The 23,322-nt window shown below is 38.0% G+C and overlaps 1 protein-coding gene across 1 annotated transcript in view; it reads left to right on the top strand.

The window, feature by feature from the left end:
• The first annotated feature begins 5,669 nt into the window (after window positions 1-5,669).
• Window positions 5,670-23,322, top strand: part of LOC140150133 (broad substrate specificity ATP-binding cassette transporter ABCG2-like) — a 40,692-nt gene continuing 23,039 nt past the window's right edge. Inside the window, exons 1-3 of the mRNA XM_072172137.1 lie at window positions 5,670-5,690; window positions 8,415-8,644; window positions 10,102-10,161. Of these exons, the coding sequence (XP_072028238.1) occupies window positions 5,670-5,690; window positions 8,415-8,644; window positions 10,102-10,161 (311 nt within the window). The remainder of the gene's footprint in view (window positions 5,691-8,414; window positions 8,645-10,101; window positions 10,162-23,322) is intronic.

Genomic DNA, 23,322 nt, shown 5'->3' on the forward strand with positions numbered 1-23,322 from the left:
TAGTCCAGGCTAATATCAACAACAACAACAACAACAACAACAACAACAACAACAAACAAAGTATAATAATATAAATAATAATAATAAAAATATTAATAATAATAATGATAACGATAGGCCTACCCGGTAAAATAGCAAAATAATAATACTTTTAATAATAATACTAGGCGTAATACTGAATTAGAATCATCCGTGTAGGTGGCCAAATTCATTGCACTATTGCCATTCAACATCGATCGATTTTTATACGCGTGATCAGCTGGTGATAGCTCATACAGAACACGGTGCATACATTGGATAAATAAGACTAATTTTAAATAAAGATTAAGTTCCTTATATTATTTCCTTCTAAAGATCCTAAACAATTATTAATATATTCATATGCAATCTTTTTACTGTCACGCTCAAAGAACGCTACAATAGCGTTTTAACATGAGGGGATGAAATGTCCAGGGGATGAAATGTCCAGGGGATGAAAATGCGAGGGGATGAAATGTCCAGTTACCGGTCAGATACCGCCTTTCATGCTAGACACATCTATTTTACCCTGCAAGAAAACCTCATTTGAACCCATCTCATTCAGTCAGTGTTGCCGCCGATGATACCGTACAAGCAGTGAAAGAAGCACAAGGGCGTGGTGAATCAACAATTGACCTCCCAGTCCGATCCAAATGTCCTACTACTCGTAAACATGGTAAAGAAAATATTCAGCATCGAAGTGGTTACGTAATTCTCTTGGTTACCGGATCACGCTACTTTGGTATGCCTTCGAGTGCCATATACTTTATGTGGTGATCATTTCGATCGTGGTTCATTACTCTAGCGCGTGATCCCGTTGACATAGTAACATTACGTAACTTCGATACTGAATACTTTCAAACAATATCCAAAACCGGGATATAAAGTCAAATATTCATATGTCTATGAAGCCGTGGTAAATGATCTTATGTTATAAACTGAACTAGCACAATTTGGCGCTTTAACCGCAGTTTCGGCAACATTGTACCGTATTGTCAATATTACTTGCATGCGCGTATTTGGGGGGGGGGCTTTGGGGCGCCAGCCCCCCGGGGTCAAAGTAGGGGGCGGCAAAAACGAAGGGGCAGCAAAACGAATTAGCAAAGAAAAAGGGCGCCAAAAATTGAAAAAGCATAAAAAATTTTGAAAAAATGTTGCTTTTTTTTGCTCTTCACTTTTTCAAACGACCGTGAAAAAAATTGGGTCAACCTTTTCGGGCTGTTAAAGAAGGGGCGGCAAAATTGTTTCTTCTTCAGCCCCCCCCGGGGTTGGGGCGGCCACGGTACGCCACTGATAAGCCTATACACCAATACGTGAATGGTATTTTTATAGGCCTATGAACAGAAAGACAAACAGATAGAAAACGGCCGAACCTGGATATTTCAGATGAAATGATAGAATAAATAATAACCCATAACAACCTCTGCATTAAAGTTTTAAACTCCAAGACAAAAAATGCACTTCAAGTCTCATTAAGTAAAAAATGCAACATTTTGTGGGTATCGCCGTGATCAACGGCTTCATCAAGACTTGCACCTCTTAAGTCATTTGGCAAAAGTGACTATCTCAGGAATGTTTTTTTGAGTAAAAAACGTACCTATCTTGTAAATATATCTTCTTATTACCCATCAATGCAACAAAAAAAGTGTTATCATTACGTCAATTTTTAAAGAAATGTTCGGGACTTTTGGTTGTTTGGCTAAATTCAACCTGCGCTAAACTTGATACATTTTACTAACCGGTGTATTTCATCCCGGGTATTTCATGGACTACTATACACGCACGGAAGCAGTATGCACGTCCAAGCCTGGGTCACAGAGGTTTTATAAATTTATGAATAGACATTGCGATTTCCAAACGTAGACATCGGACGTACGTTGATCTAATCAAAACCACTCTCCTGTATCGAAGCGAGGTCACGTATTTAGCTATTTTTGAAGATATTCCACGTGCGAAATCGACGTAGATACATCGTTGAAAATGCACAAAATTTGTCCATCTCACAATATGTTAAAGACAGTCAAAGATAATGAGCATATGAAGGAAAGTCTAATTATTATTATGATCCTTTTTGTTTGTAACAAATCATTATAATAAAGGTATAGCGATGTGTTAAAAATGGACTAAATTTAAACGCAATATTCACACGCAGAGATTGCCCATTGAAATGTGTGTGATACTTTGCGTAAAAAAAATGACATTGCGATTTCCCATTTTGGATTCCAACGTAGAATAAAAACGCAGATGCTACGTTGAAATATGCTGATTTTACCTCATGTCTAAGTCCATGCAACGCGCCCAATTTTCAGGACAAAAAGTCTCATTTTGAAAGTAAAATCATGATGTATGTATGTAGTGATCTTTAATCTACCAAAATATATGTTTTTGGGCAACTATAATATTTGGGGATCACAAAAAACAATAAGGTTTAATCAGCATGTAGGTCAAAATTTTAATCAAAATCAAAAGCGGTCTGTTTGAATTTAGACAGAGACTCAGCTCACTGTTATTTTTTCAATCACTATGCCCTCTATCGACCTAGATTAGATTAGATCAAATATTATAGTCTTTATTCTAGCTGACCTGTTCTCCTTCGTGACGAATGAGCACAATCCAGTCTGGAACCGAGACTAGCAATATTTAACACCGTATTAACGTACGTAAAAACGTACGCGAAAACGTACGTTCCACGTGCTGCGTTTGGAAAATCGCAATGTCTCTATAGTCTTCAAACAGACGTGTAGAGAAACCGTAGCGCGTACTCGCGTGCATAATTAATTTGTCTGGATTTATATCACCGTATGGTTGTCAATCAACCACTGAAGCCTACAGCCGACCCGGGACAGCCGACTAAACCCAATAAAAGTTGGGGATAACGGTCGGCCAATCGGAAAAGACGTTGGAACTTGTCGCCTGAGGGTTTGTTTAGTGACGAAGGATCACACTACCTGGGAACGAGACTAACGTGGATCTTCCTATATTCAGGTCAAGTGCGACTTTTATGGCAAAAACTGTGCCTGGTGAATCATCGTTATCTACAGTTATCTATATGATTATTATCATTATGTGTATGAATCAAATCAATAACACAATTTCGTTGGGATTGATTCAAGGCAGGGGCAAAGCACTTCATGGCAGAATATAATGTGCTGAGTTGCGCGGGCAAAGTTCATACAATGCCTAATTATATCCATAACCTACCTACATGTTATATAATTTTGATTCCAGAACCATCAATATTTTGATAGCACGATAATTACATTTTGATGATATGACGTGAACCGAGGTAAGGTACCTGACATGTACTATACTAATAGGCCTACTACTGCTGATTCGGTTTGGTGGGGTGAGGAGGGAAACTCACACATTATACCAAATAAACGACGGGTGAACCGGTTTGGGTTTAATTTATTTCTTTGGTATTAAATGCTTCTTCTCCTCACTCACCCTGTGTACTAACTGTGATCGTGTAAAACACAGATAGGGAGAGTGAAACCATTCCGGTTTTGTTTCTGCACCATAAAACGCTCGAACGAATCGCCAAACGGCTCTAATTGTCCGCACATCCGCTCATTGTACCGAAAACGGTTTTACCTTAGAATCAAACTGTGTAGACTCTCATTCATCTGGGTATGTTGAAATAAGATTTAATTTAAATCTGGTCAACCAGACATACCTGTTTATGACGGACGAACCGACGTTGCGACTAAAACCTTCAGTCTTCAGCTGGGTTGTGATGCAAATGACCTTGAGTACCGGACACTTCCGGTATTGATGACAATCGACGAGGAATGTCCTTTATGATTCGGTCCCAGCCGTGTGACAGCTTGGCCCGGACGCCTCCTCCACGGGTGAGAGATAGTCTACGGGGTACGCTGTTGGGAGGAGCCTGCATACATAGGAGAAACCGCCCAACCTCTTCACAACCGCATGCTACAACACCGCAGAGCCAGCTCAGGTGGTAACGACTCAGCGGAGCAACCATCTCTCAACCGTGGAGGAGGCGTCCGGGACAAGCTGTCACACGGCTGGGACCGAATCATAAAGGACATTCCTCGTCGATTGTCATCAATACCGGAAGTGTCCGGTACTCAAGGTCATTTGCATCACAACCCAGCTGAAGACTGAAGGTTTCATTCGCAACGTCGGTTCGTCCGTCATACAGTCTGTCTCAATAAAAATTGTGCAAGTGAAAAGCGCCCTCTTTGGCAATTAGAAAATACCATTGTGACATGATGCTTACATCAACGTCAAGGGCATGGTGGTCTTAGCTCTCAAATGCTGTTTGTTCTGTTCAATTTGCTTGTTTTAATCTCGAGATATGTTTAGTTAACAACGAAAGGGTAAAATCACATTATTGTGCCACTTTTACTAGGGAAGTACATGTAAATCAATAATAGCATCAAGTTTATCAAATGTTCCTTCGTGAAATCAAAAGAATGCATCAATTACACAACAATACAAATTGTTTTACTGTTTTTACTGTTTTATCAAGATACAAGTATAATGATTCTCTCTTTTTCCACTTAAAACAACTTAAAAGATAAATAAATATTTCACATTCTGCTGTAAAATTAAATACAATAGCATGTTAATGATTTTATCATGGTAAATACTGTTTTCTTTGTCACTCAAGACATGTTAAAAGACAAACAGCAAATATTGCAAACTTATAGATTAATGAACGCGTATTACTTGTTGGGAGAGATATTAGACAAAATAATGCAATGTTAATGCGTCTAATGCATGAGCCCCCAAGGGAGAGTGCATTAGACGCATCAACATCAGCTATTATTGATTTGCATGTACAGCCCTCTTAGCTAATAAAAGTGGCACAATTGTGATTTTCCCCTTTCGTTGTTAACTAAACATATCTCGAGATTAAAACAAGCACATTTAACAGAACAAAAAGCATTTGAGAGCTAAGACCACGCCCTTGACGTTTATTGAGACAGGCTGTAAATAGGTATGTCTGGTTGACCAGATTTAAATTAAATCTTATTTGATTTTACCTTAGCATCTTAACCAGGGGTATGGTATTGTCCGGGGGTATTGTGCCCAACTTTGAGGGAGGGTCAGCAAATTTAATTAGGCCCAGGAACACATTTTCATCCAGTTTTGTAAGATATTTTAATACTATTGCCATGAAACTTATGAATCGTTTCCAGTGATTAATACAGCAAAATCCCGAAGTTTCTATGATTTTTGGCAGAATCGTATTTTGCCTGATTATGTAATAACTAATTTTTGAGATGTGAGTAAGTTATGACGTCGTTGTGACGTCAATCTGAAGATGATACTTTTTGGTATCAATGGAAAGAGGAGATCCATACATACACATTGGTATCATAACCATAGATACCGGATGTTTTATAGTGAAAATCCAGAGCCCTCGTTAGACGTGTTACAAAAATGCCTTAGTAGACGAGGGTTTATAAGAATATAATTGTGACTTGAGTGAGTCGAAGAACAGTGGCGTAGCTAGGGGTGGTGGCGCCCAGGGCTAAGGACACATAATGGCGCTCCTCACCAATTCTTTTTTCACCAATCCTGTTTAGTATGCGCCTAATTTGAACTGTTTTTCTTTTTATTAGCTTCTATTTCAGTTTTTGAGAAGCCAAAAATCGACGAATTTGGATTTTCGACCAACAATGTCGACAGATGATGAAGCGGTTAGTTTTCGTACAGCCTATATATAATATAACATTATTTTATATTGAAAAAACAACGCGGGCGCTTGCGAAATTCCATGCATATATCTCGTAAAAATAATTGAAATGGAAATCAACATTTAGAGAAAACCACGGAAACATTGAAACAAGCATTGAGTGGCATTTTGAAAGCAGTTTACTACAATAAGGGTCCGGTCAGGCTCAGTACAAATGCCATACGGTGACGTGTCGCAAATCTGGGTAGCATTTTCGGCCTTTTGGCATATCAATGATCCCCTTTTCTATATATTTTAGTGTACGGATGGATGGCATTTTCTCAATTTTGTTCGGAATTTGCCTCACTGCAGGTTTGAAATTGCCAACAACACTAACAGTTTGAGAGTGCTCGATACCCAGATGGGTAGAGCTGTAATACATATTGATATGGTTTACACACCAAGTGCCACAACACTGTGTTTCATGCCCTGCAATCTTCAGGTGACTGAGCACAAATTTAAAACTACTTCTTTTTAACACGGCTTGCTGGCCTGTTGCCATGCCTACATTTACTTATTAATAGGTATATCACCTCAAAAATAAGGGCAGCAGAAACACGTTATTTAATGTTTCTACATGAATGACCTTTATTAAAGCATCAAAAATCAAAAAACCGAATTGAAATCGGTCAATGCATTGTGACGTAGTGTCAATTTTAAGATGCTCATAAATGGAATGCAAATCTGCCACAAATTGCTATAATGACAAAATTGGCACATTTCGAGATTTTGAAGGTTTATTTGGACACTTGCTTGAAAAAGCAACGTTAATCTAAGTATCACAGGTTAATTGCCTATCTTTTTCAACTTCGTCAAAGAAAACAAAATTAAAAAATCTATCATTGAATAATTATAATAAATTAACCAAATATGCTATTTTAGCAACTCCGGCCAATCTGCAGACAAATAAAAGTTGAAAAAAATGACTAAGTTCAGCTAATTAATATGCAAAATTGATGCCAAAAGAAAACCGTACATGATATCAAAGTGCGGTTTTTTCAACAAACATATGTATACAAAGTTCTTTCAATTGATAACAAAAATATACACAAAAAGTAATCAATTAAGCAAATTAGCTTATTACAGCTAATTATGTATTCATGATATTATTATGTAAATTAGGCATGAGTAATTTTTTTTTTTTTCAATATTTAATGAAAGTCTTTTCATTCATCATGAATTTGTCAAGTATGAACCTGTTATGATGTTGAGTAAAGAATCTGCAGTTAATTACTTTAATATAATACAAAAAATACAAACTTTGACATTTTGACGGTGTCTGGAATTGAATTTTCATTTTTTCTGTAAATATGGTATGTGTCACCATTGCTCAAAGCCAAATCCGAAAAGTAAAAATAAAAATTCATTTGCAATGAGACTTTAAATTAACATTTTGTTATCTGGATTAACATGGGAAGAGAAACGGTAAAAGGAATAGCCCCTCTACTATACAGCGTATACAAAAATGGTGCGGCCTTGGACACACACAATGGTTTAGAGCTATTGTGGTTTGGAATATTACTCCCTTTAAACTCACTTAAAAAATGTTTTGTTTCAAATCGTTTTCCTCAAGTGTGCCATTCGTTGTCGACGGAAATAATTTACATGCTTAGAAAGATTAGTATTTCAGCTAAATGGTGGTAGATCTTGATTTTTCAAAAGGCCTATATTTATTGATTTATGAGGGATCTTCAACAATCCATAAAAACATGTAGTAGCTCTTAAACGAAGCAATATTTATTTAAAAAAAACCCGATGGTAGTCACAGAAAGGTTTCACACACCATATATCAAAAATTCAAACAATTGTGATAAATAGCACATATGAGGAAATTAATTTTTCGGCATGGATGTTTGCCAAAATTGAACAACTTTCATGCGCGCGCTTTTCAATTTACTGTTATGCTTGCATGCACAGTGTGGCAGAAGTATTGTGCAGCCACTGTGACATGCCTATTATTAACTCACTTCTATTTAACAGATCCTTTCCTTTGATACGTTTTACGTTTTTCACACAAAATTGTAAACTTCTCCTCCAAACACAAATTGCAAATCCCTGACTTTCTCTTGAAGGTATTCGATTTCTTAACAATTTCCCAATTGATTGCATAATCTACCTCATTCTCTTTCAATTTCCATACATACTTAGACAATTCAGTTTCTTGTCTGTATTTATCTGATCTGAATGACTTTGAGTGGTTGTTATACCTTTCTTGGCTTTAATTGCTTTTGTTAATGCGCGCATTATGGGATGTTATAACGCTGCGCATGTTTGGCATGCAACAGTAGCTGACCTTCATGCTATTACTGTTGTAGATTTTGTTCAACTTTGTACCTCAGCGCAAGACTCAGCGCAAAAGGGCGAGAAACGCCTTGCTTTTCTCGCCCAAAAATCCATGCCGTACAGTTTCGTTAATTAGTTTGTGCGCAACAATTAAATTTCAAGACAATAGCGCCATCTATTTGAATTTTACACTAAAGTTCTCATATACCGTAAAGTTACGTTATCAGGCGTGTGCGCAATAAATAAATAACAATATACAAAAAACAGTAGCGCGATTATTTTCTTTGAATTTCAGACTCGGCTTGTTTTAATTGATCCATATACCATAGACCTACCGTTAAGTTTCGTAAATAAGTAAACCAAAAGACGAGATCCAATAACGGCATTTTTTGTTTTACATTTTTAGACTCATCTTCTTCTAACCAATTCCACGCACGAGGATGTTGTTAAAAGCGATAAACATAAAACACCAGTCGATGGTAGTTACGGCAGCCATGAACTCGGCTACGATGGTCCTTCATTCAGGAAATATTCATCTACTGTATCTAATGTATCTTTCCATAATATCCATTATACCGTGCAAGTCGGTACAGGCTTATTTAAGAAAGAAGACAAAGTCGTTCTAAATGATGTCAGGTAAGAGTCATTCCATGTCAGACCATCCAATGAGTTAGCCTGACCCACTTCAAATCGGCTCAAATTTGGTGTATGGGGTGATTGAGGCTGAAAATTTCAAGATCTAGACAGACACATTGGACCTACGGTTGTCGTGCTACATGACGCATTTCTTTAGCGACTTTAGTCAAAATAGCCGTGGCCTCCAATTTTAAAATTAATGCAAATATCTGAAGAGGTTCAAGTTGAAACTTCCATTTTATTTGGTGATTTGATGTTAAATGAAGACATCCCATGGATTATAACTATGTAAAATCTGTTCGGTTACTTTTACTATTTAGTTAATTTACAGTTATTGGTCGGCTTTGTTAGTACATTATCCTGTTAGCATTATTGCCACCGCATTCACCCCGGGATTCACCCGCTAAACCACCCTAAGCAGCAACACTCTCCCATCGTATATTCTACGAGGGAGCTCCGGAACTACTCTGCCAGCTAATACCGAACACAAAAACCCCATATCCCAGGTATCTGAGCGCAAACCTGTCAGTAGTCTCTACAAGATGGATGATAGTTTCATGCTGTAAATGCCTAGATATACATGCTTGCCGCTTACGGGATTCATGCCGGACTTAGTCATTTTCGCATACAGACAAATACCAATTTACTTTTAACCATCCCTACATAAACCTGTGAAGTTTGCCGAGAGTGGGATAGCAAGGTGGCTTTGCATTGCAAAAACCAGGCAAAAACAATTCCATAGTGTCTCCCTCTAGAGTCAATATAAATACAAAGGGTCAGATTTGAATTATCTCAGTTCGGGGGCACTGCTAATTCAAAGACGTCTCTGATATCAAATACTCTTGAAGCGTCATGTCACATAACAGTATCATATTTCAGAGACGTCTCATAAATCACATACTCACTAGTTTCAAAACCCAGTCGCAAACGATATAAGTAATTCTGATGAACGTGCCAGCGCAGTGGGAATAATTTTGTGTATAGGCCTTATCAGGGTTGTAGCTAGCCCAAGTTGAGCATGTTGAGTGCCTGCTAATTTTACTATCCAATTCATGAATTGGATAGTAAAATTGGGATTTTTTTTACTTCAAAACATTTGATTTTAGCCATTGCAATCTATGTGTGTTCTGGGACCATTTGTCAGAATTTGCACAGATAGATATAATTTTTGCACAGGTAGATATTTGCTAAACATAGGAAAGCTTATTGTAATACACTCAGCTTCGTTCCGAGTATGCTGCATCGAGCGCCGAGCTGTCAACAAAGCTCGACGTATGTGATATCACAGACCCCCGTATGTGAAATCACTGACCCGTCTTTGAAATCAGAGACGTCCGGTTATTACGAGTGCCCCCGAACTGATCTGGGTTCGTGAGTATGAGCATGGAAGAAAGAGATGAGTACTGACGTACAATGATTAACGTACATGTATGTGTATGCTGCTTTCCTTTGTACAGTGGTGTGTTTCGTCCTGGAATGAATGCCATAATGGGACCAACCGGTGGAGGCAAAACATCGTAAGTGTGCATTCACATGCCAAAATAATGATAAACTCAAAAAGAGTTCGAATTTTTTTTCAAGCATCGATATCAGAAATTATTTGTGACATACGTTCATATCGTGTTGTATATCAATGGACAACTAATTTATTCCCTTTACAATGACACCACATTTGAAACAATCACCTTTTTCAAGCCCCCTCAATTGCTGGTGGAACCTCCACTGGATGGCACTCCCAGCCAGCACCCAAAACCCTGATTGTCAAGGAAGCCCATATGCACAACTAGGCGCAACTTTACGGTAGCTAAACAGGAAAAGGAAGAGAGATTATTGCAGTAACTTATACTTTGATCAGCTCGTAATCGGCGGGAACCACTACGCCGAAAAGTAGACCGACGTTAAAAGTGATATAGTTGACCTGTTTGTCTAAATTTTGCGTGTTAAAGGAAGTAGACGAAGTTTATGACCTAAATGAATAACTTGTGATGCTTCTAGCGAGATGTCACAAGACAATTCGCAAAATAAAATATATATTAATCCACGATGTTATAAGGCCCGCCGATTACGAGCTGATCAAACTATATTATGTTCTTGAAGACATTTGTGTTGACAGGTAGGATCACTTGGCTTATCAAAATTGAGAACACTATTTATTTCATCAATGTTTCTACTAGCAAAGAAAATGACAGTGTCATCGGCATAAAGGTTAATGTTGCAATTCTTGAGAGGCCCCAGGATTGATCCCTGGGGTCTTGTGAATGTCAATCAATCAATCAATCAAATTTATTTCCATCAAAAATTAAAACATACAAATAACAAACATGATAAAAACGATGGAGGAGACACATCTAGAAGCAAGAGCCTGTAAAATGTTGTGCCCCCTGAAACACTTAAAAGAAGGGCCTAAATATATAAACACAGATACACAAAATGAAAAAATACAATATACCAAGCCTGAAAGGAAAAAAGATAATACACTTGATTTCTCACCTCACACTCACACCAGGCACACTCCACCACAAAAATGTCATAGGCATGTAGTGGAGTTTTACATAGAATGTGCCAATTGACCATTATTCTGTGCAATCTTCGCAATCTGGGACCTGATGCAATCCTTCAAGATGACAACGCTCGCCCCCACAGAACCAGGGTTATCAATAAATACCTCCGGAATATGGGAGTAGAGAGAATGGAATGACCTGTCATCCGCTCAGACCTCAACCCGATTTAAAAAAGAAACTATATACCGTCCGGTTTCGCTCACCAGTGTGACCTGTAAGTTGATGGAGCATGTGCCCGCTAGCATTCTGAGTACCTCGCAACATGGGTTCAGGAAGAAACACAGCTGTGAGACTCAGAAACACAGCTGTGAGACTCAACTGCTTGGAACAGTAGAAGATCTTACACGAAGCCTGGACAATCGTGAGCAAATGGATTGCATTCGATGCTGTACCACACCAAAGATTGTTCTATAAACTAAACTGGTATGGCATTCGTGGTCAAACCCATACATGGATTAAGAACTGGTTAACATCAAGAAAGAGAATTGTAGTGATTGAGGGAGAGAAATTAGAGGACGTAGATGTCATCTCAGGTGTGCCACAGGGCACAGTGGTTGGCCCCTTGTTGTTTATTTTATTTGTTAACGACATCGGGGAAGAAACATCTTCTACCATCAGAATATTCGTTGATGATGCCCTCATATATAGGCGCATTTCATCCAAAGCCGATACAGACACACTTCAGAATGATTTAAATAAACTTGTTGACTGGTCCACCAAATGGCAAATGAGATACAACCCTGCCAAATGTACCCTTCTTCGTGTTGCTAAAATGTAACCATCTACCATCCTTATCTTGGAGTGGAGTTGGCATCAAGTCTGGACTTGAAGCATCACATTCCAAATGTATCCGGCAAAGCGCAGAGAACTCTAAACTTCCTACAGAGAAATCTATACAAGTGCCCTCAGAAGGTCCGGACACAAGCGGTGGTGGTAGTTATTTTGTGATTTTGTCTGTTCTGCACCAGATATGAAGTTGCACCGCTTGGCGTGATACCATGTATAAACCTACCCAGAATTCACGTAGAAGTAGTGCCGTACTATTTAATACGCTGCCTTCATACTGCAGTTACTGTCCGTTTTCCTATACACAATACACAGTGCTCTCACCATTGACGCGTGACCTTTACAAATGATCTACGTTGGAAGAATGGGCACTTGCCTAGTTAACATCACTGTGTGAAAAATAACCAGCCAATATGTTAGCTATTCTCCAAACTTCTAGCAAATATATTTCTCTAACATGACCTAAAATTACAGCTAGGTTAGATGTTCAGAAATAGTCGCACTTTTGTAAAATATGAGTGAGGGCAAGGCATAGCTAGCCAAATTCCCGTGTTAATTGAATGGAGATTTGACCGAAAATATTGGTATCGGACCGCTCACTTCTGAAGGATGCCACATAAAAACGGTACAAGCTACATTTTAACTATTCTCTGGCAATCATCATGATGAGTTTCTTATATAGTATGCCGAAATTGGGTACTGTAGGTGATTGACAAATGGTCGCACTTTTCTGATAAATAAGTGACAGTGAACATGAAATATCAGCGCCCATAAACCCAAGTTAGTAGCTAGTTAGTGGAGGCCGTCACGGACTGATTATTGATTATTGAAGTGCCTTATTAATAGATACGCACGATTTAGGGCAAGAAAAACAAACCAGGACACTTTTGGACACATCATCATCATCATCATCATCATCATCATCATCATCATCATCATCATCATCATCATCATCGACATCATCATCATCATCACTTTCTACATTTTTCTAAACAACATAGGGCCTACCGTTTTAATAAGATTTTTTCTTGAAATGCATGTAACTATAATTATTGTTTAGAGCGTGATGAAATAAAACATCACGACTTTCATCACAAAACAAAGTAATAGGCCTACAAAAGAAATACATTTTTCAAGTGTGATTGAATAAAACATCACGATTTTCATCACGGAACAAAGTAATACATAAGACATCGTTTGTTTGATTGCAATCAACCGCGACAGTTCGTCTCACACACATAACAATGCACTGCGATCAAATAGGTTGATGACAACATTTGATTGAATGGAATGCACTGCGCCATGATTACGTGCACCGGTTCAAATCCTTTGTTTGGAGCCAATCAATAATTTCACGTACAGCCTCTATGCAAATTAGAGTTTACACACGCTGCAGCTTGGGTAATCGACCGAAGCTTGTTGCCGTTAGTGATCGAATGCATGAGCTTATTTGCTTTACTGAATCGATTTACTGGATTAATTTCCTGTTAACTGGGTTTAATGCCACAAAGGTCGAATCGCCTTTGCCATGGACCATGACTGCATCATGTTCGTATTCGCCGAGGAGGACAATTTCGACCTCCTCGTTTGTTTACAAACAGAGAGGTAGACAAAGGGCCTGTCAAAACTGTTTCGCTTGTCCAAATACTCAAGTATCAAAAGGATGGTCCACAATAGAGTGATTCACGCAACATGAATAGGGGATTAAAAAACCGTGAAGTAGGACCATGTGCTTCTTTTGTCCAATTTGGCATCAAGATTTCGAATGGAAACAGTTCAGACCCAGAACACGATCATGTCAGAAATTAATATTTTGTTCTGGGCCTGATTATTCGGACTAACGTAGAAGAAGAAGAGAAGGTGTCATGATGTTGTGGCTACTGGCTATGTATGGTTTTTCCACTCGCTATTGAGATTAGTGACTATTATATACTTCATTAATATATTCTTGTTCATTGATTGGTTAAAAGCGGATCACATGACCAAAAATAGTTCTAGCATCAGTACTCCTATCCGTAAATAGTACCTCTAAGCCGTAAATGAATAGTATTTTCAATGTCCCGGATGAGCCGTAAATAGTACCTCCAAGCCGTAAATAGTACTTTTGACCATGCCTTCCGCGTGCGCGCATTCGATGCGACGGAACAGTTCACGCACGCGAAACTGCAATAGCGTCATTTCGCGCTGCTGTAATTGGTTAGCCCGATTTTAGGCTATTCGATTTTTTGAAGGGTAGGTTGTGCTTAAATTGGTCGTGCTGTTCACTCAGGATAGAAGCGGGAGAGTCAAAACGTCAAATGATTTTCTTTTAACAAATCAATGAACAAAGAACATATTAATGAAGTATATAAAACAAATATATACTGCCTTTATTCGAAGTTCTGGTTAAAACTATGGTCCCTCGTTGAGATCAATTAATACTATTTTCCTTCGGGGCTGCGCCCCTCAGGAAAATAGTACTATTGATCTCACCTCGGGCCCATAGTTTTAACCAGAACTTCTCATGGCAGTATATATTTGTATACTGTAGTGTGGTTTGAGCACAGAATAATGGTCAATTGGCACCAATGACGTAGAAAAACATAGATCGCTGAGCTCGAGCTGGTACGTTGCCGTTTCATTGACAATCACACACTGAATAAGCCATTATGAAATGAAGGGACCTAACAAAATCAGCATCAAATACAACTAAAATGGAAACTGAATTTACTCTAGCATGTATGGATTAACCATATTAAATAAATAACATGTTTTAGCATATTCAGCTTTACTGTATACCATTGTTTTATCAAAAAATTGCTGAATAAAAAAGGCAAGCACGCTCCTAAATCAAGTTCATTCGTCCCGTTGCCGTACAGCGATACAGCAACGACGACTGAAGGCGAAATGTACCAAGTGAGTAGAGATGCAAATGAGCAGCAACACTGATTCAGGCGACCTTTTGGCCGGCCGCCGCGCCGAGCTGGCAACCCCAAACAACAACACACGTGCCACCATCGCGCCATCGTCGCACATGTTTTCATCATGAATCGTCACGCTTTTAAAATTAATTATGATGCTCATGTATTCTAAAAAGAATCAATTTTCGGGTTAGCAAGCTGTTTGAAAGGCTGAGAAACAATGCTGTTGACCATATGCGGTGTCTGAACAGAATTTACTTCCAATCCAGGCTTCATAAAGTAGCAGAGTAGTTGACTAGTATAACATTAACACATGCCATGACATGATTTGTGATTGTACGGTAAGTTGTAAACATTTTCAACATGAACAGATGATTGAAGCTTAAAATTTAATCATCGTTTATTAATTACGATGCATTTTTGGATGTAGATTCTGATTCTAGAAGCTTGAATTGGACTCGAAAAAGCCAGACTGGCACAGCGGGCTAGGCTAGCCCTAGGCCCCGGCCTAGTCCAGGACAAACATGACAACAAATGCAACTTCTTATCATGATCATGATTCATGCATGTCACATACCACATGGTCTTGACTTCATATTCTAAATACAGGGCTGTCAACTCTCACGCATTGGCCGTGAGTCTCACGCATTGGGTCACGGTCTCACGCCAAGGTAGTATAATCTCACGCCTACGTAGTAAATCTCACGCAAAAAGCTGGAAAATGAGTAAAATCTCATGCATCGTCATGAATAATTTGTTGGTCCTACCCCCCCCCCTTTCACATTCTCGAACGCCGTGGCTCAAATAATCATGGTACAAAATGAGCATTGGAGTCTGCAAATCCCCCCGGCAAATCCCAGTACGCCTCTGTCTCACGCCAAACACTGTTTCCTAAAAGTTGACAGCCCTGTTCTAATATCTTTATTACACTCCCCCTTCGGGGTTCGTGCATTAATAGACGCATCAACATATTTGTACAATTTCACTCCCAACAAGCATGACAAGTGATACGCATTTAAACCTATGATCATGAATGATAATTTCCGGGGATAATTCATGCCTTTCATGCTTTGACGATAAAGTACTTTCGCAATTCATGGCAATGTCATGTTAACACCACAACTGCACTTATACTTGTAAAGGCATGAAGGCAATTTACTACTACTTACATGTAGAGGTTAATAACTAACTGCACATGCTATCGGTTTTTTGGCGGGCATTGACCATTGTGAAAAATCTAGGGCCTAAACATTTTGCCTTGGGAACCGAGGAATATCCCGAGGCATATTCTGTGCAAATATGATGATAGCGCGCAATCAAAATACGGCGGCCAGTGCTGTCGCAATTTTTTTCTCGATGCATAACATTCAGTGCAATAATTATGAGCCCGGGGGGGGGGGGGGCAAGAAATTTTTCGCAAGCAGAGAGGGGGGGGCAAGAAATTTTTGGCACACATTCATGAGGGGCCTTTTAATAAAACGCTCTAAAGAGGCTTAAGAAAACAGTACGGAAACGCTTAAAAATATGCACATTTTCCTGCTCGCTGCCCTCGCAACATGCATCTAGACCATTTAAAGTTTGGCACAAGGGGGAGGGCAAAGAATTTTTGGCGCCTTGGCGGTCCGAGAGGAGGGCTCATAATTATTGCACAACCCCTAAATATTCACATTGACGGCGCGAAGGTCCACTGTTGAATATTCATAAGGCCCCTAACAGTCAATTTTGAGTTTCCCGTCACATAATTTCTGAAAACAAGTGAGGTAACTTTTTCATTATTTAGAGAATAAAAGATAGGATTTTGTCTTTTGCCTATCCAATATCGTGTCATAATGGATGGGCTGGCCAATATTTTGAGTAGTGGATGCCGGCGCATTCTTATTCAGTTTTAATGTAATTTTTGCGTGAAAAACTGCCTTTTTTCAGAAAAAAAATAAAGTTTCTTTTGTGAAGACATCCCTGTTGTTTTAAATGAACGAAACCATCACGAACATCTAAGCCGCCGAATCGCGTTCTTAGTTCTCGCACATGTATTAGGCCCTTCGCACTTGATTATTAGTTTCCTGTTGAAGATTTTGAAAAAGGGACGAGGTGACTTTTAGTTATTAATTATTAATTATCTTTTATTTTCTTTATTTAGTTTGAACTATTACAAGCAACTATTGACTCATTTTGACTAAGGCGGGCATTTAATTATTTCACAACAATATTTGATTTTATAAATAAATGAAGGTGCAGTTGTACTCTTTGTTCATTCATTATTGTTGATATTATTAAAGTCAGAAAATGGCAAGTAGAAGTTGTTGAAAGTTATTTTAAAGGAGAAAATTAGAAATAAAAATAAAATAATTAATTATTTTGAGATTTTCAATTTTGGACGCGGGCGGTAAACAGGAAATTAATAATCAAGTGCGAAAGGCCTTACGCGAATGCATTATCGCACGATCATTGAGGAGCAACAAGTGTGCCGCCGTTTCGTGGCGGCGCGCGCCCTGACTAATATCACCATCAACTAAATTTGTGAGATATTATACACCAGAAAACCAATCAAATTACGTGAATTCTTTACAAGACGCACCCATTGAATAAGAATCATTATTCATTATTTTTCTGCCTTTCATTATTCCAAATTTCACTAACTTCATTTTAATCATTAATCATTATTAAATCCTGTTGATTTCTTCTTTCTTTTTTCCTCTCTCTTTTTTTTTCAAATCACAAAATTCTTCTCCAAAGGGGTAATATTATTCCCTCCTCTTTGGGGACGAATAATGGATAGACACCCCTGCCTCATGGACAAATAATGAAATTGGGTATTGCAGCAATACATTTTTTTGTAGGACTCATAGAAATTAACTTAAGTTGTGATTCACTTCTTTTTTCATAGAAGATGAGTAGACGACTATTGAGGGTGGTATTTATAGAAACTTTCAATAATGGGATTCTTTGCTCTATTGCACTTTTTTGACTCACCCTGTATGAATTGTGTGACGGATCATGCTCCTATAGCTACATAGGCCTGTGCTGGTGTGTTTACTATATATGTGACATGATCAAGGGGAATGAGTTGCATGTCGACCCTGGTCGAAATTTTATGTTTCTGAAGAGGACATTTTGAGCTTTCAGAAACTGAAAACCCTGTCTTGATACAACTTTTTTTTGCGAAGTTACATCAATTAATCAATCGCTGAAAACAACATAAAACAAAAGAATTTCTACACTTTCTTTGCCAATATCTCAAAATCAATATTAGCGACATGCGACTCATTTCCCTTGATCGTGTCACATATGATGAAATCTCAAATCCTTGAATATTTCTTGGCGCTATTATATCCTTTCTAAGTGCCATGCTGTCAAATATAAGGAACAGTGTGCCTTGTTTGCAAGAAAGATTTATAATAACATCTGTGAGAAACCCTGGGTTGCAGTTAACAGAAGATGTCCACTCTCTTAGGGAACAAACCAAAAGATCGATGATGTCCTTTGATTCTCAGTCGACCCCCTCCCTCATTTTTTTGATATAATAATAATGACACATTCTTCAAACCGATTTGTTTGTACAAACGTAATCAAACATTTTTACCCCCTCCCCCCTAAACGAAAGCTTATAGGACGTCATCGATTATTGTGGATTCGGACACGTTCATTAACATCAACCCCACAGGTGTGAGGTTGATGTACCATATTCATTCCATAAGCGCCTATACCCCAATAAGCGCCCACCCAGGGTATTTTCAATTTGCTAAAGGGTACCATTGATGTTGAAGTGACTGATAGACGTTGATACAGTGAAATAGCTTGAGGATTTGAAGTCATATGTAAACTTGCAATACATTTACTACATCAGAAAAGCTACTGGAAGTCTGAAATGTCTCTGGACCCTATATAACGTAGGTAAATTTGTCTCTAATAAACAGCGCTTACAAAAATATTAAGGTAAACCAGGTAAAAAATAAGCGCCAACCCAAAATGACTTTGCAATGCGCCCTAGGCGCTTATTGGAATGAATATGGTATTTATATTTGCTGGCATTTTCCAACATTTTTAGGGATAATTTCAAATCACAGGATTTTGTGTGTGTGTACATTATGTATGAAATAGGTTGATAAATGTGTATCAGTTATCGTTTGGGAAATTGTACAAAATGATTCACTTGTACTGAGTGCTGGCTAATTTTACTATCCAATTAAGAGTGCTGGCTTGGGGCACAACCTTTTAGCGATCATGAGGGATCCAGATCAGAAAGGCAAAGGTGTATATTTTAACATCTTAGAAGGCATGCAGAATTTTGTACAGTTTTACTCCCAGAAACAGTGGCGTAGCCAGGGGGGGAGGGAATGTTGCCAAAAGGGATTGGGACAAAATTGATAAAGTTGTGAATGAAAGAAAGACTGATTGATTGATTGATGAAGCTGGAAGGATAATAGGCATGTCAAGGCGGGACCTCAGAGCTGTTTATGCTGATCTGTTGAGTAAGAAGCTGACTGTGATGAATGACTCTGGTCATCCACTCACTCCACAATCGTTTCTCATGTCGGCTGATTCCCAGATCTGGTCGGATGTGCTTGTCCTTTGCCTTGACAAACCGGTATCTTTCCTCCTTCGCTCATCAAGCAATTAGACTTCATAACTCTTACACACGGGGCGCCGTTCTTAGTAACATGTATTTGACAGAGCTTCATCTTTTACACTGTTTTTTATATCATATTTTGTATTCATACACTCCTATATCAAAGCAGCCAATCAGAAAAGCTGTTAGAAAAGTACGAAACATGCATTGATTGTGTATATTGTGCACTCCGCGTACTATGCGCAGTGTTTCGTTCGCGCCGCGTAGGATTGATTCATTTTTCGGGCGGGTTGATGCATTTATATTTGGTTCTGTTTTCCAACATTTTAGTGATAATTTGTTATATAAAAAAAAAAGTAAAAATCACATGTTTTTTCTTCTCGTGTATGAAATAGATTAATAAACTTTTATTACGTATTGCTCGAGAAATTAGACAAAATAATGCACTTGTGCTGATGCTGATGTTGATGCGTCTAATGCACTCCCCCCTTCGGGGCTCGTGCATTAGACGCATCAACATCGGCACGCGTGCATTATTTTGTCTAATTTCTCTCCCAATAAGTAATACACGTTCATTAACCTATAAGTAATTATGTGTTTTGAATGTATGAGCAGTAGCACTCATGAGTGTAATTTCTCTTGTGGATTTAATAAAGTTTTACTTGACTTGACTTGGATTATGTACGGTACTGTAACCACAATATAGGCTATTTTATGTGAATCAAGATATTGAAATTAAAATTATTGTAACTTGAAGGAATTTCTCCAGCTCTATTTATTGTGTGTGTTAAAAATGGACAGAGACCTGTTGCGTAGTCAGGGGTAGGCCAGAGGGACAACTGCTCCCCACAGAAATTGTCAGCGATGGTATTTAAAGTATCATTTTAAAATGACTGAAAATGGAATCTTTGGGTGAGAGCTGAAACAGCATCGCAAAAACCTCTAAAATCAAATTTCTAGTTCTAAATGGCTTCAAATTTCATTGTTTTTCTGCCTCCGCCAGGAGGTAGTATGATTTGAAATTTACACCTAAAATGCCGCACATTGCGCGGCATGTAGGCCGATTGTACAAATTTATATTCTGACAAGTACTCTAATTTCCGCCCAATATCGAGAGCCCAATATATATCCCCCACCACTTTGCGCCATACATAAATTCGCCTATCGCCATTTCCGAATGTTCAAAAAGGTAATCACGCTTCCTCAGCATGTGCAATAAATTAGCATTAAAATTAATCGTATTCTATAGGGATTCTAGAAACACCTAGCACGTGGCGCCAATGGTGCGAGTCTATCAAGCTCATGAATTATGCATTAGAATTTTTCAAACTCATATGTTGTATAATTGAAGACCGAATTAAAAGACTAGCTTGCGTATGCCGTCCTGTCAACCAGACCAAAAATGCCATACTGCGCAGGTCAGCAACCAATCACGGCGCGCCTTTGTCATGACGTCAGACGCAAACTAGTAGTTTTAATTCGGTATTTAATTATGGGTTGTAGCCTCATCACATCAAATCAAGTCGGACAACCGTTATGCTGTGTGTGGCAATGGGAAAACACATTAAACAAGGTTTAATTTCATGATTACATGAAACCTGATTATCAATGCAAAAACTTTGGCTGGAGAAGTTGAAGCTGACGTTCATGGCGACACTTTGGATGTGATAATTTGACATCATGGATTGTTTTGTGCAAAATTTGAGGTATTTTTTGTGTTTTTTAATACGCGGTGAGTCAGCAGGCCGACTGGCATGCATGCTAGGCTCGACTAGGCCGCAATCATCGTGCATGCGTGTCTACATCATAATAATAGGTTGAAATGATGGGATTGAAAAGACCGGCTAGCTATTTGATTTCTCTGCATACGAGATGTATGTGCTGTGCCGTGTTCAACTATGATGCGCCTAGCCGCGCCTATGGCCGGCTTCATTGCTGTTCAAATCATGTATTAAAGTATTGCAATTTTATTGCGTTGATATAGGCTAATTCGGAATAATTCGTTTTAAAGTATTTGCTTCAGATGCATGGTTGGTCATGTTGGTGGTATGATGTCAGTTTTTTACATTCTACTGAGTACTGTTGCAATATTTTTGTATGCATACCCATGACCGTTTCAAGACTATGACTGAGAAATTTGCTTTTGTTTGTTAAGATAAAAATAAAAATAAAATGCAAGAATCATCTTTCTCCACACAATACTTCTTACAAACAAGGTGTTGATATTGGCCCTTTCGATGCAAAACAAAGCACAAATGAAGGAAAGAAAACAAAACAATAATGTTTTTGATTTTTTATTCAATTACACATACAAAAAAGTAATGGCCTATGAAAAGACCCCCCTAAATATAATAATATTAATATTAGGCCTATATTAGTCCTGAATACAAAATGTAATAAACAAGCATAAAAGAATCTGATACGAAAATTTGTTACTCTGAAACGTTACAATTGTAATTTTCAGTCAAAAAATCCACAAGAAATGACTCTTGATACAACTTAGGCCTATATTTTAAAAAACAGAAACGGCTGCCTGCATCTGGAACTCTTCATATCTGAAAGTTTGAAGGTCTTATTTCATACATCAGAATTATCTGCAAGATGGCTTTAGGTGACCGTGGCCCTATTGGCTAATGCACAAATTTAGATTTTCTTTCTATTTAAATAATACTATAGTATGTTAAAGCTTATGCCCTGTAGATTACATTCGGTTCTTGAGATATGGCCTGTCAAAATGGCGCGAAACCAAAACAAAAAATTGGCAACAACTTTCTTTTTATTTTCTATATTTTTGACAAGTCCAGTTGCCAGATGATTTTCTAATTACATGCATGAATTATGCAAAGTAAAGTAAAGTAAAGAGGCCTACATGGGTAGAACACACACTATACTACAAAATTACGGTTGCGTTTTGGCAAATTTCAATTTGCATAATTAATCAGGGCCACTTATTAGAAAAGTTGATTAGGGCCCAAATTAATTATGCAAATGGAAATTTGCCAAAGGCATCCATTGGTTTTATATCTTATTTTGTAGCCGATCTGAACATTTTACTTTGTATAACTCTGGCATATATAATTAGAAAATAAGGCCTACCTGACAACATTGCATAACAAAAATAAAAGAAAGCCATTTTGACAGGCCATATTTTGGTAACCGAATATCCGATTAAAATAAAATTTTCAGTCTTGTAATCAGGAGAGAATGGGCTCACATATTTCAATCAGACAAAAATCTATATCCAATAGCGTTACCTTAAAGCTAGCATTATAAGTGTCTCCTTAACTAATAACAAAAGGTGCCCATTGGTATCTTGGAGGCATTGTCTTTTTTAAAGACATTTCTTGTTTAAAATAAGTAACAAAATCATTGATAAATGAAAGTTGCTGTTCAAATTGAACTTGTAAGGGTCTTTGGGTGACAGATCAAATGGAAAAATAGGGGTTCTTCGGGTGACAGATCATGTGTTTGTAAAATATAATGGGGACTTTGGGTGACAGCGATGCTGACAAAGGGGGTCTTAATAGCCCTATATACTGTACATGTCACCTCCAAAGTTGGATTGCCCCTGGGCCTTTAGTTAGTTCCAACTGGCAATGAAAGTAAAATTTTTGTAAATAGGTAAAAAAAAAATGCATTTTTGGGCGTTTTTCATCCCTTTTCGTATTCTGTGACAATCAAGTCCAAAGACTTGAATAGACTAATTTCAAGTTATGCATTCTAATTTTTGGGAAAACACATTTACCAATCTTTTTCATAACCAATTAGTGAAAATAACATACAATATTAAAATTTTGAGCCCTATACTCAAGATTTTGAATGCTTAGACTTGTGCCAAGTCTTACAATTTTGTAACTACAATTG

Source organism: Amphiura filiformis, chromosome 4 (assembly GCF_039555335.1).
Source record: "Amphiura filiformis chromosome 4, Afil_fr2py, whole genome shotgun sequence".
Taxonomy (NCBI): Eukaryota; Metazoa; Echinodermata; class Ophiuroidea; order Amphilepidida; family Amphiuridae; genus Amphiura; species Amphiura filiformis.